Source organism: Hyperolius riggenbachi, chromosome 3 (assembly GCF_040937935.1).
Source record: "Hyperolius riggenbachi isolate aHypRig1 chromosome 3, aHypRig1.pri, whole genome shotgun sequence".
NCBI lineage: Eukaryota > Metazoa > Chordata > Amphibia > Anura > Hyperoliidae > Hyperolius > Hyperolius riggenbachi.
Window position 1 is genome coordinate 38738798 of NC_090648.1, and position 14292 is coordinate 38753089.

Here is a 14292-nt window from a genome sequence, read left to right on the forward strand (position 1 = left end):
AGAGTCACCATGGGCCTCTTGACTGCATTTCTGATCAGCGCTCTCCTTGTTCGGCCTGTGAGTTTAGGTGGATGGCCTTGTCTTGGTAGGTTTACAGTTGTGCCATACTCCTTCCATTTCTGAATGATCGCTTGAACAGTGCTCCGTGGGATGTTCAAGGCTTTGGAAATCTTTTTGTAGCCTAAGCCTGCTTTACATTTCTCAATAACTTTATCCCTGACCTGTCTTGTGTGTTCTTTGGACTTCACGGTGTTGTTGCTCCCAAGATTCTCTTAGACAACCTCTGAGGCCGTCACAGAGCAGCTGTATTTGTACTGACATTAGATTACACACAGGTGCACTCTATTTAGTCATTACCACTCATCAGGCAATGTCTATAGGCAACTGACTGCACTCAGATCAAAGGGGGCCGAATAATTATGCACACACCACTTTGCAGTTATTTATTTGTAAAAAATGTTTGGAATCATGTATGATTTTCGTTCCACTTCTCACGTGTACACCACTTTGTATTGGTCTTTCACGTGGAATTCCAATAAAATTGATTCATGTTTGTGGCAGTAATGTGACAAAATGTGGAAAACTTCAAGGGGGCCGAATACTTTTGCAACCCACTGTAAATATATGTCAGTTTCGCCAGCAGAGCTCCATCACTGAAGCGGTGATGCACGCACATCAGAGTGCGCAATCTCCTGCAAAACCCTGCCCCAGGGGCTGCCACCCTCCCGACGCCACTCAGCATTATGTGGTTGGGAGGGGGTTAATATTGACATCTGCCAGTGAAAATTATTATTGAATGTATTTTGTACATAAACTAGGCAAGTACAGTACCTAGAAAATTATTTTAAATCATTACATTTTATTATGTAATTATATCTTATATGATGAATTGTTTAAATATTATGTAGTAAGCTTTATATTTAAATGAGGTGAAACTCTGTATACTTCAATAAGCATTGAATCACTATATTTCTAATTCACAGCTTTGCTGTGTCAAAATGATCGAAAACATGTTTTTGGGAAAAGGACAGACACATTCCAAACGAATTAGTAGAGGAGGGACATATTATCAGAAGTATGTCACAAGAAGATATATAGAATACATTATTTAATATTTAAAAGTCCTAATGTCTGCTGCAAATAAGGAATGTACACAGTGTCGGATTGGGAGCTTGAAAAGCTGAGGAAATCCACTTGCTGGCCAAGCAGCAGTAATCAGGTGTTGCTGCTCGCAGTGAAGACTTGCTGCAGATTTCTTTTGGGAGTGATAACGCAGGGTTTCTGCTGCTTGGCCAGCAGGTGGATTTCCTCAGTTTTTCCACCTCCCAGTCTGACACTGAATGTGCAGGTCAGAGAGAAAAGAAATGTAGACAAAATGGCTGGTGACACCCATTTTTAATTAAAGATGTCAAATTGACCAGATAAGCAAATGTCAGTATGTGTAAATGTTCCAAACTATTTATATTCCCACAGTTAAAGTGAAATAAGGAATTTTCAAACAAAATTAATTTAATGTTCGGTATTCAAAATATAATATGGAGTGACACATGGAAATTGCAGCCAATCAGGACCAAAAATTGAGGGAAATTCCAAATTAGGCAGTCATCCAGTGACTATAAAAATAGACTAATAGCTCCCATTATCCTACCAATCTCCTGAGAAGACACAGAAGCCAGCAGCATCTTCCCACACGTGGTTCTAGATGCTGAAGAGATGACAGAGAAGGGGTAATACGCGTAATATTCTGGTGATTTACTTTATTCATTTTTTAGCATCTAAGTTCTGTTAAAATTCTAGCAAGACGTTACATAGTTACATATAGTTAGTTTGGTTGAAAAAAGACATTTGTCTATCAAGTCCAAACAGGAAAAAAATAAATAAATGAAAATAAAATAAAAATAAAACACCTTCATGAACCTGCATCCTGAACCTGAACACATCGCAATTGATCCCAGGAAAGGCAAAAAAACTTACAAGGCCTGAGCCAATTAGCCTTAAAAGGGAAACATTCCTTCCCGACTCCAAATGGCAGTCAGATAAGTCCCTGGATCAATTCTTCTGGACACTAGAAATTACCGAAAAATTATAGCCGTGGATGCACCTCCAATGCAAGGAAAGCATCCAAGCTCTCTTTAAATGCAGATATAGAGTTTGCCATAACTACTACCTGAGGTAAGATATTCCAGATTTTAAACACTCTCACTGTGAAGGAGCCCTTTCTAAATAGATGGCAAAAACTTCTTTCCTCCACTCGCAAATCATGTCCCCTTGTCCATTGTACAACCCTTGGGAAAAAAGCTCATCTGCCAAGCTTTTCTATTGCCCTCTGATGTACTTATACATGTTAATCAGACCACCTCTTAGTCACCTTTTTTACAAGCTAAATAAGCCCAGTTTGCCCAAACTTTCTTGGTAAGTGAGATCTTCCATCCCTCTGATTAATTTAGTTTCCTGTCTTTCTACCCGTTCCAGAAGGTCAATGTCCTTTCTATAGTGTGGTGCCCAAAACTGTATTCCATAATCCCGATGTGGCCTCACAAGTGATTTATACAAAGGGAATAGTATACTAGCATCTCGAGATATTATTTCCCTTTTTATGCATCCCAAAATTTTATTTGCTTTAGCTACCGCTGCTTGGCATTGTATACGATTACCTAACTTGTTATCAACCAGTATTCCTAAGTCCTTCTCCAAGTCTGATGTTCCCAGCTGTATGTCATTTATTTTATACGGTGAGCTACCATTGGTACGTCCAAGGTACCTGACATTTCATTTATCAACATTAAATTTCATCTGCCATGTGCCTGCCCATAAGGCCATGTTATCAAGGTCCTGTTGTAATATGTCACTGTCTTAGTGTTGATACTCCTGCATACTTTTGTATCATCAGCAAAGGTGGTAACATTACTCTGTATTCCATCTACTAGATCATTAAAGGAATACTATCGATTCACATATTTTTTTCAATTGACACAGGAATTGTTTGGGAAGTGCTGCTAAGTACTGGTGTATACATTTTAGTAGCAACTTCTTTGTTTACTGTTATCAATATACATTAAAACTTTACTGACGCCAAAACTGATGGCTGACTGAGCCATGAGGAGAGGGGAAATTCCCCTCACACTCGATCAGTTAACTCTATGTGTAGCTCTGTGTGTGACAGAGAGAGACAGGACACAGGAGCTGCAGCTGTTGGGAGCTCTGTTTCTGACTGACATGTCTGAAGAGAGCAGAGGAAATGTAACTAATTGTCATAGTGTTCTTGCTTTCAGAGTTTGATATGTTTGATATTTGGTTTCTGTAGTCTGATATGCAACTCTGGCTGTGCATTGAAGCAGACACCCCTTCTGCAATTGATTTGTCCCAATATAGCTAAATCCTACCCTCAATAAATTACAGTTTTTGCCTCTGATATTTAACATGAAAAGTAGGAAAATGTTTACACAGTTACTTAAACATTATTTGTACATTGTCATTTTAGAACACGTGGGTATCGATAGTATTCCTTTAAAAAATACATTGAAAAGAATAGGACCAAGTACTGACCCCTGTGGTACCCCATTGCTAACAGTTTCCTATTTTGAGTATGTTCCGTTTACCACCACTCTTTGCCTTTTATCCCTTAACCAGTTCTCTATCCACATACACACATTTTCTCGTAGTCCCTGTGTCCTCAGCTTTTGTACCAGGCTATTTTGGGGAATTGAGTCAAAAGCCTTTGCAAAGTCCAAGTACACTACATCTATAAATTTCCCAGGATCTAAAATTTTCATTCACCACTTCATAAAAGCTGAGCATGTTGGTGAGACAGGACCTGTCTTTAGTAAAACCATGCTGTTGAACTGAAATAAAATTATTCTGTGCTACACAATTTTGTATAGCATCCCGTTGGATACTTGCAAACAATTTACACACTACTGATGTTAAGCTTACTGGTCTACTGTATAGTTTCCTGGCTCTGATTTTTTCCCCCCTCTTGAATAAGGGTAAAACATCAGCTGGACGCCAGGCATAAGGAACTGACCCACGTGAAAGAGCATTACAGAAAATAAGATAAAGTTGCTTATCGATAACTGAACTCAACTCCTTTAATACCCGGGGGTGGATGCCATCTGGGCCAGGCGCCTTGTCTATCTTTATCTTATTTCATCGTTCCTGCACACCTTCCTGTGTTAGGCAATTCATGCTGAATGAGGAAGATTGGGAACAACTTATGGCCATAACAATTCTCACATTGCTTACTGCCACTATACTTATAATGTCCTTGACTTGTAATATACACACTGTCTGTCCTTGTATTGTTTTTGTTTGTGTTTGTTAAGCAACTGCCAAGACAAATTCCTTGTAGGTGCAAACTTACTTGGCGAAAATAAATTGATTCTGATTCTGATATTATGAGCTAAAGGCCTCACCTTGGTAAAGACAGAAGCAAAGCAACCATTTAAAAGTTCCGTTTTAGCTCTGTCCTCCACAATCGAATTTCCCGCCTGTACTTGTAAGAGTCCTATATTCTCTACCTTCTTTCTTTTAGAGTTTATATATTTGTAAAACTTTTTGGGATTTCACTTTATATCACTAGCCACTTTTTTTTTATTTTCCAGTTTCGCAAGTCTGTTTGCAGTTTTTGTTTTGTTACATTCCCTAGGATTACTTAGTGCAGATGCAGTCCCCTCATTCTTTAGGGCACTAACTATCCATATTGGGCTTTTTTCTTCTTCTTTTGTAGATCTAGAGTCTTTATTTCCATAAGGTAGGTACATTCTACAATAGTCATTAAGAATCTTTAAAAAAAAACTATTTTTTATGCATTTTTTTTCAAGAAGATTACTACAAGTTTTTACACAGCTACAAATACAGATGAGACTACTTTTGATCCTATTCTACATACCACAACTGTTATAATTATTTTTTGAATGTACTTAACCACTTTGGCGGTAATGACGAGCTTAGCTCATCCATTACTGCCACGTTGGATTGCTCAGCCCCTGCCCGCTCTGATTCCCCCCCCCCCGAACGCCACTGAACACATACCCCCCCTTGAGCCAGCGCCAGCACAGCCTCTCCATAGCCTCCAGAGGTTGCTATGGCGGCGATCGGAACTGTGCATGACGTCGATGATGTCAGACATCATGCCCGATCATCGCCATAGCAACGCCTGAAGCTATGACGGAAGACTTGGCCATCGTGGGATCGCGGCCAGGTAAGTATCACCGGCGGCGATAGGGGGGGGGGGGTGGAACAGTGCCGGGGGACTTGGGGGGAAAGTGTAGCTAGCCTAGTGAAAGCTACACCAACTTTAACACATTTTTTTTAAAAAGCCACCCGCGGCCGCATGGCCGCAATTAATTGAACGCCAAGGTGGTTAAAAGATTGATGATCGCTTGGCTATAAAGGCCTGATGAGATGGAATACTGTTAGAAGGAAACACTACATTGGACTGTTCATGTTTTATATACATGTTGTATGATAAGCAAATACAATTTTTTTATATAAAATCATATACTGAGTGCTCTGATTCATTTCAAGGTATAACGTCAATCTATAATTACAGTTATAGAGGGTTCAGACCAAACTATGTCGGATTTATATGATAGCAACGCTTTAAAGGCTGGTCCTTTACTGAGTTAGCAATCATGAAAAAAGGCAACATCCACGCATGTTTTTGACAATCCCATTAAACAATAAATTGTTCACAACCTCCCAGCAAATTATTAACTCCTGCCTAACTAATTAACTCCTTGTGTCACCTATACTTAGCCTTAAGATCAGTGGACACTTGTAATGGCTGCCGCCCATAGCGATTGGATGCAGTTGCTAGGGCGACAGTTCCAAGACTCAACGCTGTACACATACATCACTGTGCTGCTGTCTAGCAATGTATCTGTACAGCGCTGGGGTCCCCAAACTTTGCGCTATAGCGATCAAATCCAATTGCTCATAATTCTCAGAAACAAATATTACCCAAAGAAAGCCTACATTGTCTTACAAAAAAAAAAAATGTGTATCACTTTAATTCCCGTAAGTAGATAAAATGCCGCCCATTAAAAAATAGGTGCTAGGCCTCGGACATGACTCCCCCTGACCTACGCTGACCACTGCGCCACATATACACACAAGCGTGCACAACATGCACTCTTAAACATACACCTGCCTGTCCCCCTGCACCCTTCTTTCTCTGCTTTGTGAAGTCTGTCCACGTGCTGCCATATGCATGCCAGGCACAATGCACGGACACAGGGACACAGGAGGACACAGCGGCAAAGACTTTGTTGGGTAGGATATATATTACCTTTTGACTGTGCTGTACTATTATGGAGAATTTACATTTAACCACTTAAGTATCAGCGGTCTCTGCCCTCTTAACCACCTTACGACCGCCTAATACCAATTAGCGTCCACAAGGTGGCTTCCCCAGCGCCGCCTAACGATTGGCGTCAAGTCCTGGGTGAGTTTATGGCAGGGGATGAAACATGCGCGCATCCCCGCTTGAGTAATGGAGTGGAGCTCCGTAAAAAGTCTGCTGGTGGCGATTGTTGCCGGCAGACTGTCAGATGGTGAAACCGCCATTTATTTACCTTGTACAGCGCTGCGATCTCCTGCAGCACTGTACGGGGACAGCTCTGTCACTGAGCTGTCCCCTCAACTGGCCCAAAAGATGATCGCCTCTCATAGGCTGATGCCTATGAGAGCTGATCACACTGATTGGCTCTCTGGGGGGAGAGGGGAATGCTGGGTAGAAAATAATAAGCTTTTTTATTACAAAAAAAAACAACCTTTTTTATAAAAATAAATAAATAATAATCACAATAAAATTAATCAAAAAATAAACAAAAAACGTAGCAGCAGCAGCAAATAGATGTCACCAACAGAAAGGTCGGTTGGTGGCAAGAAGAGGGGGCAAAATTCATTTGTGTGCTTAGCAGTATGACTCTGCAGCAAGCTTTTAAAGCTGCAGAGCATTGAATTGTAAAAATTAGGCTGGTCACTAGGGGGGTGTAAGCCTTTGGTTAATGACCAGAGAAAGCTGGTACCAGAATACACAGGATACCAACCATATCACCGTACATACCCGCCGCAACTACCATCCATGCTGCACACCTGGAACCTCAGTCCACCCACTCTGCTGTCTCTATGACAGCAGAGCTCTGTGAGACGGTCAGGAGCCATGTGATCAATGTAAGCCAATGGGAGTTGCTTACATTGATGACAGGGTCAGGAGCCAATTAAATTGGCTCTTGACTGGCTAACAGGGGCTCTGCCATCATAGAGACGGCAGGGCGAGTGAGTTGCCATGGGCAGAGAACGACAGGAACGGCGGGAACATGCGGCAGCGGTGATATGAAATCTACACCCTGACAGGTATTAGAGGATCAGAACAGGGCATAGATTTCAATCACCGCCGTCCGTAAGCGGTTAAAGGACACCGGAATTAAGACGAATCAGGAGACTTCCATATCATTTTCCTTTAAGCATTGCACATCATTGATGAGTGAAAATGCTAATATTCTTTTTGCATTTATTTTCGCAAAAATAATGTTAAATTCAATTTTCGAACAAAAATTTTCATGAAAAAAAGTTTGGATATCTACCCAGTTTCCGCATTATCTGACATTTCCATGGTAAAAACACACATTTTTCACGCTAAAATTGTCACAATAAACTATCGTAAAAATATAAACTTTTTCGCATTTTCGCGGTAAAAAGCTCTATTTTTGTTTTTCTAGCAGTAAACGCAAATATTTAAGAATTTTTTTGTGAAAGTTGAAACACTGTTGCACATTGCCTTGCTGACCTGCTGATACTCTATTTCTAATATTATAATAATAATAATTTTAAACTTAGACTCTGATGCCAGAAAGATCAGCAGGACTGCCAAGCAACTGGTATTGTTTAAAAGGGAATAACTATGGTAGCCTCAATATTCCTCTAACTGCAGGTGTCTTTTAATTTGCTATGTTATCCTAGAAAAGCTGATTTTGTACTTTTTTTTTTTTTTTTTTTTTTTTTTAGCACATTCTGTTGTGTCCACCAGATGGAGCCAACAAGCAACTGATTCCCTTTATCATGAAAATAGCATACTTATGACATATTTACTTGCATGGGCGCATTCTTTTGTGTGCATACACCTTTGAAACATACTGTATGCACTTATAGAACCTCTTCTTAGCCGAAACATCAAATCTAATAAAAAAAAAAATCACATTAGTTTTGAACACAAGCAGCACATTTAAGCCTGGGGCACGCAAACAAAGCTTTTCTAAGTGTTAGTGATTTGTAAAGCTCTTGCTAATATAATCCTATGGGAGATTAAAAAAATCACATCCTTCAAGTGGGATCACACACATAGCATTACATTAGCAAGATTTTTTTTTAAATCACAAGTGCCTAGGAAAGTGCTGCTAGTGGACCCCAGGCCTAAATGTGCTCAGTGTGTGCAAAACTAATGTTTTTTTTTTTTTTTACATGAATTGATGTTATAGCTAAGAAGACATTATGAAGTGCATACAGTATGTGCCTCAAAGGTGCATGCATACAAAATAATGTGCACCTGCATATAAATATGTAGTAATTATGTTATTTTTATGACAAGGGAGTTGGTTGCTTGTTGTTCTCCATTGGTGGACACAATAGAATGTGCTAACTGTGCAAATAAAAAAGTGCTTTAATCACAAGTGTTTAGAAAAGGTTTAGAAAAGCCCCCAGTGTGCCCCAGGCCAGAGTAACCGGCCAGCATAAAATAAAAAGTCAATACTTTATTTTTATCTGGTAAACAATAAGGATGCTAACCAGGCAATCTAAATGTTAAAATCACTATTACTTTCCTTCTCCATAAAAGATCATTCCCCAGTTTCCCTGGCTCTTATTTGGTACATCTGCCGCACAAAGGAAGTTGCAGGGCATGCTGGGTGTTTTTTGTTTTCTTCTTTACTTTCCCCTCAGACATAGCTAATGCAGCTTGATTGGCTGAAGCCTCTTTCCCTCCTGTATTCCCCTCTTACACCTCTGTTCCTCTCTGATTGGCCAATATTTCTTATGCTGAGCAGCTAAAACCAGCTCTGCATTCACTCAATGACCATGCACTTTCCATTGCAGAGCTGGGTGGGTGTGTCTGAAGACTGTGAGGAGGGTGGGAAGGCACATGACAGAGTAAGGCTTTTTGCACACTACATGCGATTCCGATTTGCGATTTTACATGCAATTACAATTTGCGATTTTTAATTGATACTGTATGCTGTGTTTTTCTGCATTTTTATTCTTGTGCTGATAGCATCTGGGGAAAATTGAAATCGCAAATCGGAATCACAAATCAGATTTGCGATTGGCAGTGTACAAGAGTCTTCAGAGAGGAAATGATGTCACTCAGAATTGGCTTCAAGATAGAGTCAAAATGGAAAAAATCCTAAGAAGGATTTTGTCTTGTTTTACTATAGAAAAAAAACAGTAAAATCAAAATGTGGACAGCACAATACATCTGTTATGTAAGTAGAGCAAGTATTTATCTACTTATATGTTTGTTTGTTTGTTTGTTTTTGATAGTATGGCTGACAGCTCCTTTTTTAAGGTATTAAGCCAGAGAGAGGTCTCACAGACATAAACACATTATCTGTTTGTGGACCATTTAATAACTATATCACTTTACTAATTTACTATAAATACACTTAATTACTTTGTTAACCTGCCTGGCATTCTATTAAGATCACCAGGCTGGCGACCAGACGTTTTTTTTTAATAAAAAAAAAACTATTGCATGCAGCCAACTAAAAGTTGGCTGCATGAAAGCCCACTAGAGGGCGCTCCGAATGCGTACTACTGATCGCCTCCGGCGATCAGAAGTAACAAGAAAGGCTGCGATGAGCAGCCCTTCTTGTTATGCTTTCCTCGTCGCCATGGCGACGAGCGGAGTGACGTCATGGACGTCAGCCGACATCCTGACTTCAGCCGCCTCCGATCCAGCCCTTAGCGCTGGCCAGAACTGTTTGGTCCGGCTGCGCTGGGCTCGGGCGGCTGGGGGGACCCTCTTTCGCCGCTGCACGTGGCAGATCGCCGCGCTGTGGCGGCGATCAGGTAGCACACGCGGCTGGCAAAGTGCGGGCTGCGTGTGCTCCTTTTTATTTCATTAGAATCGGCCCCGCAGGGCCTGAGCGGCAGCCTCCGGCGGTAATGGACGAGCTGAGCTCGTCCATACCGCCCAGCAGGTTAATTTATTTGTTTGTCATCTTTTAAATTGAATTTGAAGTGAAAGGAATATGGAGGCTGCCATCTTCATCCTTTAATAACCAATGTTTGTTGCCTGACTCCTGTGCTGAACATGCAGATGCTTTGATGCTGGTCTGACTCTACAAGCTGCATGCTTGTTGCAGGCGTGTGACTGAAAAACAACAAAAACCAACAGCTCAGCATAACAGTCAGAAAACTGGCATTCTTTATAAAGGAAAGTATGTTACCTTATACTCATATTATGTGATGCTGATTCCCCACGTAGGCACTATAACCTGACAATTTGGGCTTTACCCACTAAACATGATGATATATGTGCCAAAAAATAAGTATCTTCTATCAACACTGGCAGTTCCAGGAGATAAGTGCAAACACACTCCTTTCTAGGTTGTAATTATTTTGGAGCCTCCATCATTTTGTCCAGTTTTCTTGCTGCAGTCTAAAGCATGATCACTGTAGATCTAGAGGAAAACAATCTACCGTAGTGGGAGATAGACAATTCTCAACACACCTTAATGGTGGTTGCTACTTGCAACTAGGGCCAGACTGAGGCAGAGGCGAGAGAGGCTCCAGCCTCAGGGCGCAGTGCAGGAGGGGGCGCATAACTCACTCAGCTATCATCCCTCTATTGTGTTTGAAGCAGAGAGAAATAAGAAAAGGGGATACATGGCGTGACTGCAAGCCAGATAACTAGAGATTAAAGTGTTGGGGGGTTGGGGTTCCTAGGGCGCACTTTGGTGTCTCAGCCTCGGGTGCTGGAGAACCTTGTCCCTGCTCTGCTTGCAACCCTCATTTGTGAGTACAACACCAATACATTATCTCCCACATTGAAACATTGATACTATACTTAATTTTTTGGAGTTATGTGCCCCTTGTTTTTTCCCCCCATCGAGGTACTTATCTGCTGTTACAAACCAGATGTCACATGCCCTTCATTGATTTCTTTACTTGCAATCTATTTGTTCTATATTTTAGGAAAAGATGAGCAGACAGAACATTCATCATCAATATTAACAATTGCCTTGGTTGTTGGCCTTGTTGTCCTCTTCCTATTAATTATCTTACTGGTTTACCAAAGAAAAAGAAGAGGTAGGAATGTTATACTTTGGATCCTGTGCAATCCACCATTGCACATGGATTAACACATTTTTTTTCTTGCAAAAATTATAAAAACAATTTTCTAAAAAAATAAATTTCAAAGTGTTAAAAACATTTTTGACATAGTTTCACTATTAAGTCTGACATATATAATTTGCAAACTATCCATCTAACAACATTTTTTTTCCACATGCAGCTCACAAGGGGAAAACATCTGGGTATGTCTGTCTGTTTATCTGTATATATCAAAATGCCTCTCTCTATATCTCATTTGCATCCATGTGATATATTAAAAAAATGTATCAAAATCAGTTTCCCTCAACTCCAATTTATTTTGTGACTTTTGAAAAGTACTTTTTCAAACATGCCCATGTTTGTTATTCCCTCTTAGTCTCCTTCCAAGAAAGCTTTTTGTTAATATTGCTATACTTAAGTGGCAGCAGGAAAAAAGGGCGCTGACTGAGGGTGAATGAAAAGGACGCCGCCATAGACTTTAATGCAATTATCGTTAATACAGCGAAAAAAAGCAGAAAAAAGAGTGCCACAAAAAATTTCGTTAAACATCACAAAGGATTTAATGTGTGCATCAAACACCAAGTAGAACCTGAAAAATCTGGCTTTGCAAATTCGGCCTAATTGGCTTATCACGAGACATTGCTCATGCAAATATGCATTTGCTTTCAGTCGCCCCCCCCCCCCCCCCCCCCCACAAGCGTGGCCAGCGCTGGGAAGTGCCTCCCAAGTTTCAGGCACTTTTTAAATTGAAAAAAATACTTAAAAGTTATTTTAAAGAAAATATGAAAATTATCTCCTCGGAGGTAACACAGGAGAAAAAATGGGTCTCTAGCCAATATGTAATTCACTTTTTCTCCTGAGTATTCTCCTAAGTGATATTTTTAAACTTGTCAATAAAATGCTTTTAAACCACCAGCAAACGAGAAAATATTAAAATAGTTTTGATAGTACTTTTCCACCCACTTTTTGGTACTTTTTTTAAATTGCAAAATGCAAAAAAGTTATTCTAAATTGAAGATGAAAAAATATCTCCTAGGAGAAAACTCAGGTGAAAAAATGAATTGCATATGGGCCTTTGGCCCATATGCAATTTACTTTTTTCACCCAAGTTTTCTCTTAGAAGATAATTTTTAATCTTCTGTTTAAAATAACTTTTTAGCACTTTGCAATGAAAACAACCCCAAAAGTAGATGGAAATGTACTTTCAAAATGATTCAGTGTATTGTATTGCTTGCTGGTGGCTTACAAAGCTTTTTATTGACAAGGTGTAAAAATATTAACTTGGAGAAAACTAAGGAGAAAAAGTGAATTGTATATGGGCCTTTGGCCCATGTGCAATTTACTTTTTCTCCTGAGTTATCTCCTAGGAGATAATGTTTCTCTTCCCTTATATAATATAACTTTTCAACATTTTACAATTGAAACAATACCCACAAGTTGGTGAAAAGTACTATCAGAATGATTTTGAGTATTTTCTTGCTTGCTGGTGGTTTCATTTCATGACAATGGGCCTGATTCACAAAGCGGTGCAAACTTTTTTGCGGACTTTTGCGCGCGCAATTTGCCGCGATGCGTGCGATCGCGGACTTTCGCGCGCGCAATTTGCCGCAAATTGCGATCGCGGCCTTTCGCGCGCGCAATTTGCAGCAAATTGCGCGCGCAAAAGTCCGCAACCGCGCGAATCGCGGCAAATTGCACGCGCAAAAGTCCGCGATCGCACGCATCGCGGCAAATTGCGCGCGCAAAAGTCCGCAAAAAAGTTTGCACCGCTTTGTGAATCAGGCCCAATGTGTGAAAATATTTCCTAGGAGAAAACTCAGGAAAAAAATTGAATTGCATATGGGCCCTTGACGCTTTCTCTCTCTCTCTCTCTCTCTCTCTCTCTCTCTCTCTCTCTCTCCCTCTCTCTCTCTTTCTCTGGCCCATATGCAATTAACTTTTTTTCCTGAGTTTTCTCCTAGGAGATAATTTTTCTAGTTCTATTTAAAATAACTTTCTAGTACTTTTCAATTAAAAAAGCACCAAAAAGTTGTCAAAAAAGTACTATCAATATTATTTTGAGTATGCTCTTGCTTACTTGTGGTTTAAAAAACATTTTAATGACAAGTTTGAAAATATCGCCTAGGATCACCTAGGATATCACTCAGGAGAAAAAAGGAATTGCATATGGGCCTGTTTCTCTCTCTGCCCCTGTCCTTCTCTTTTTCTCACTATGGGCCATATGCAATTCACTTTTTTACCTGAGTTTTCTCCAAAGTGATATTTTTATAACATGTCAATAAAATGTGTTTTAAACCACCAGCAAGTGTACAAATACTCAAAATAATTTGGGCAGTACTTTTTCACCTTCTTTTTGGTACTTTTTCCATAGCAAAATGCTGAAAAGTTATTTTAAATTGAAGATGAAAAATTATCTCCTAGGAGAAAACTCAGGAGAAAAGGTAAATTGCATATGGCCCTCTATCTTTTGTTCTCTTTCTTTATCTACACATACACACAGCATGCCTTTAATAATGTGCATTGTGTTCTTCAGAGAAATAGGTATTGAGCCCATTCCAGCAGTAGCAGCAGAAGCACAGAATACAGATAAAGGTACAGTGACTTTTCACTACTTAGTTTTTCTTTCCTTTTAATGCTGTAGTGAGAGAAACAATTTGAATACATACTGTGTATACTATATTACAAGTTTCAATGTGCACAGGCATGTGTATTGCATAGTATCCATTTTTTTGAATTACATGGCTGGGTTACACAGTTAAATAGTTACATAGCTATTTGGGTGGAAAAATACATATGTCCATCGAGTTCAACCAGGAAATAAAGTAGAACACCAGCCTGCTCACTCACATATCCCTGTTGATCCAGAGGAAGGCGAAAAACCCTTACAAGGCATGGTCCAATTAGCCCCAAAAGGGAAAAAAATCCTTCCCGAATCCAGATGGCAATCAGATAAAATCCCTG

The 14292-nt window shown here is 39.9% G+C and overlaps 1 protein-coding gene across 2 annotated transcripts in view; it reads left to right on the forward strand.

Annotated features, from left to right (window-relative positions):
• LOC137560927 (uncharacterized) overlaps positions 1-14292 on the forward strand; it is a 115637-nt gene that overhangs the window by 85060 nt on the left and 16285 nt on the right. The window contains exons 5-7 of one of the 2 annotated variants that reach the window (XM_068272107.1): positions 11194-11307; positions 11513-11534; positions 13865-13923. In XM_068272107.1, coding sequence (XP_068128208.1) covers positions 11194-11307; positions 11513-11534; positions 13865-13923 — 195 coding nt within the window. The remainder of the gene's footprint in view (positions 1-11193; positions 11308-11512; positions 11535-13864; positions 13924-14292) is intronic. The other variant, XM_068272108.1, reaches the window with a different exon arrangement.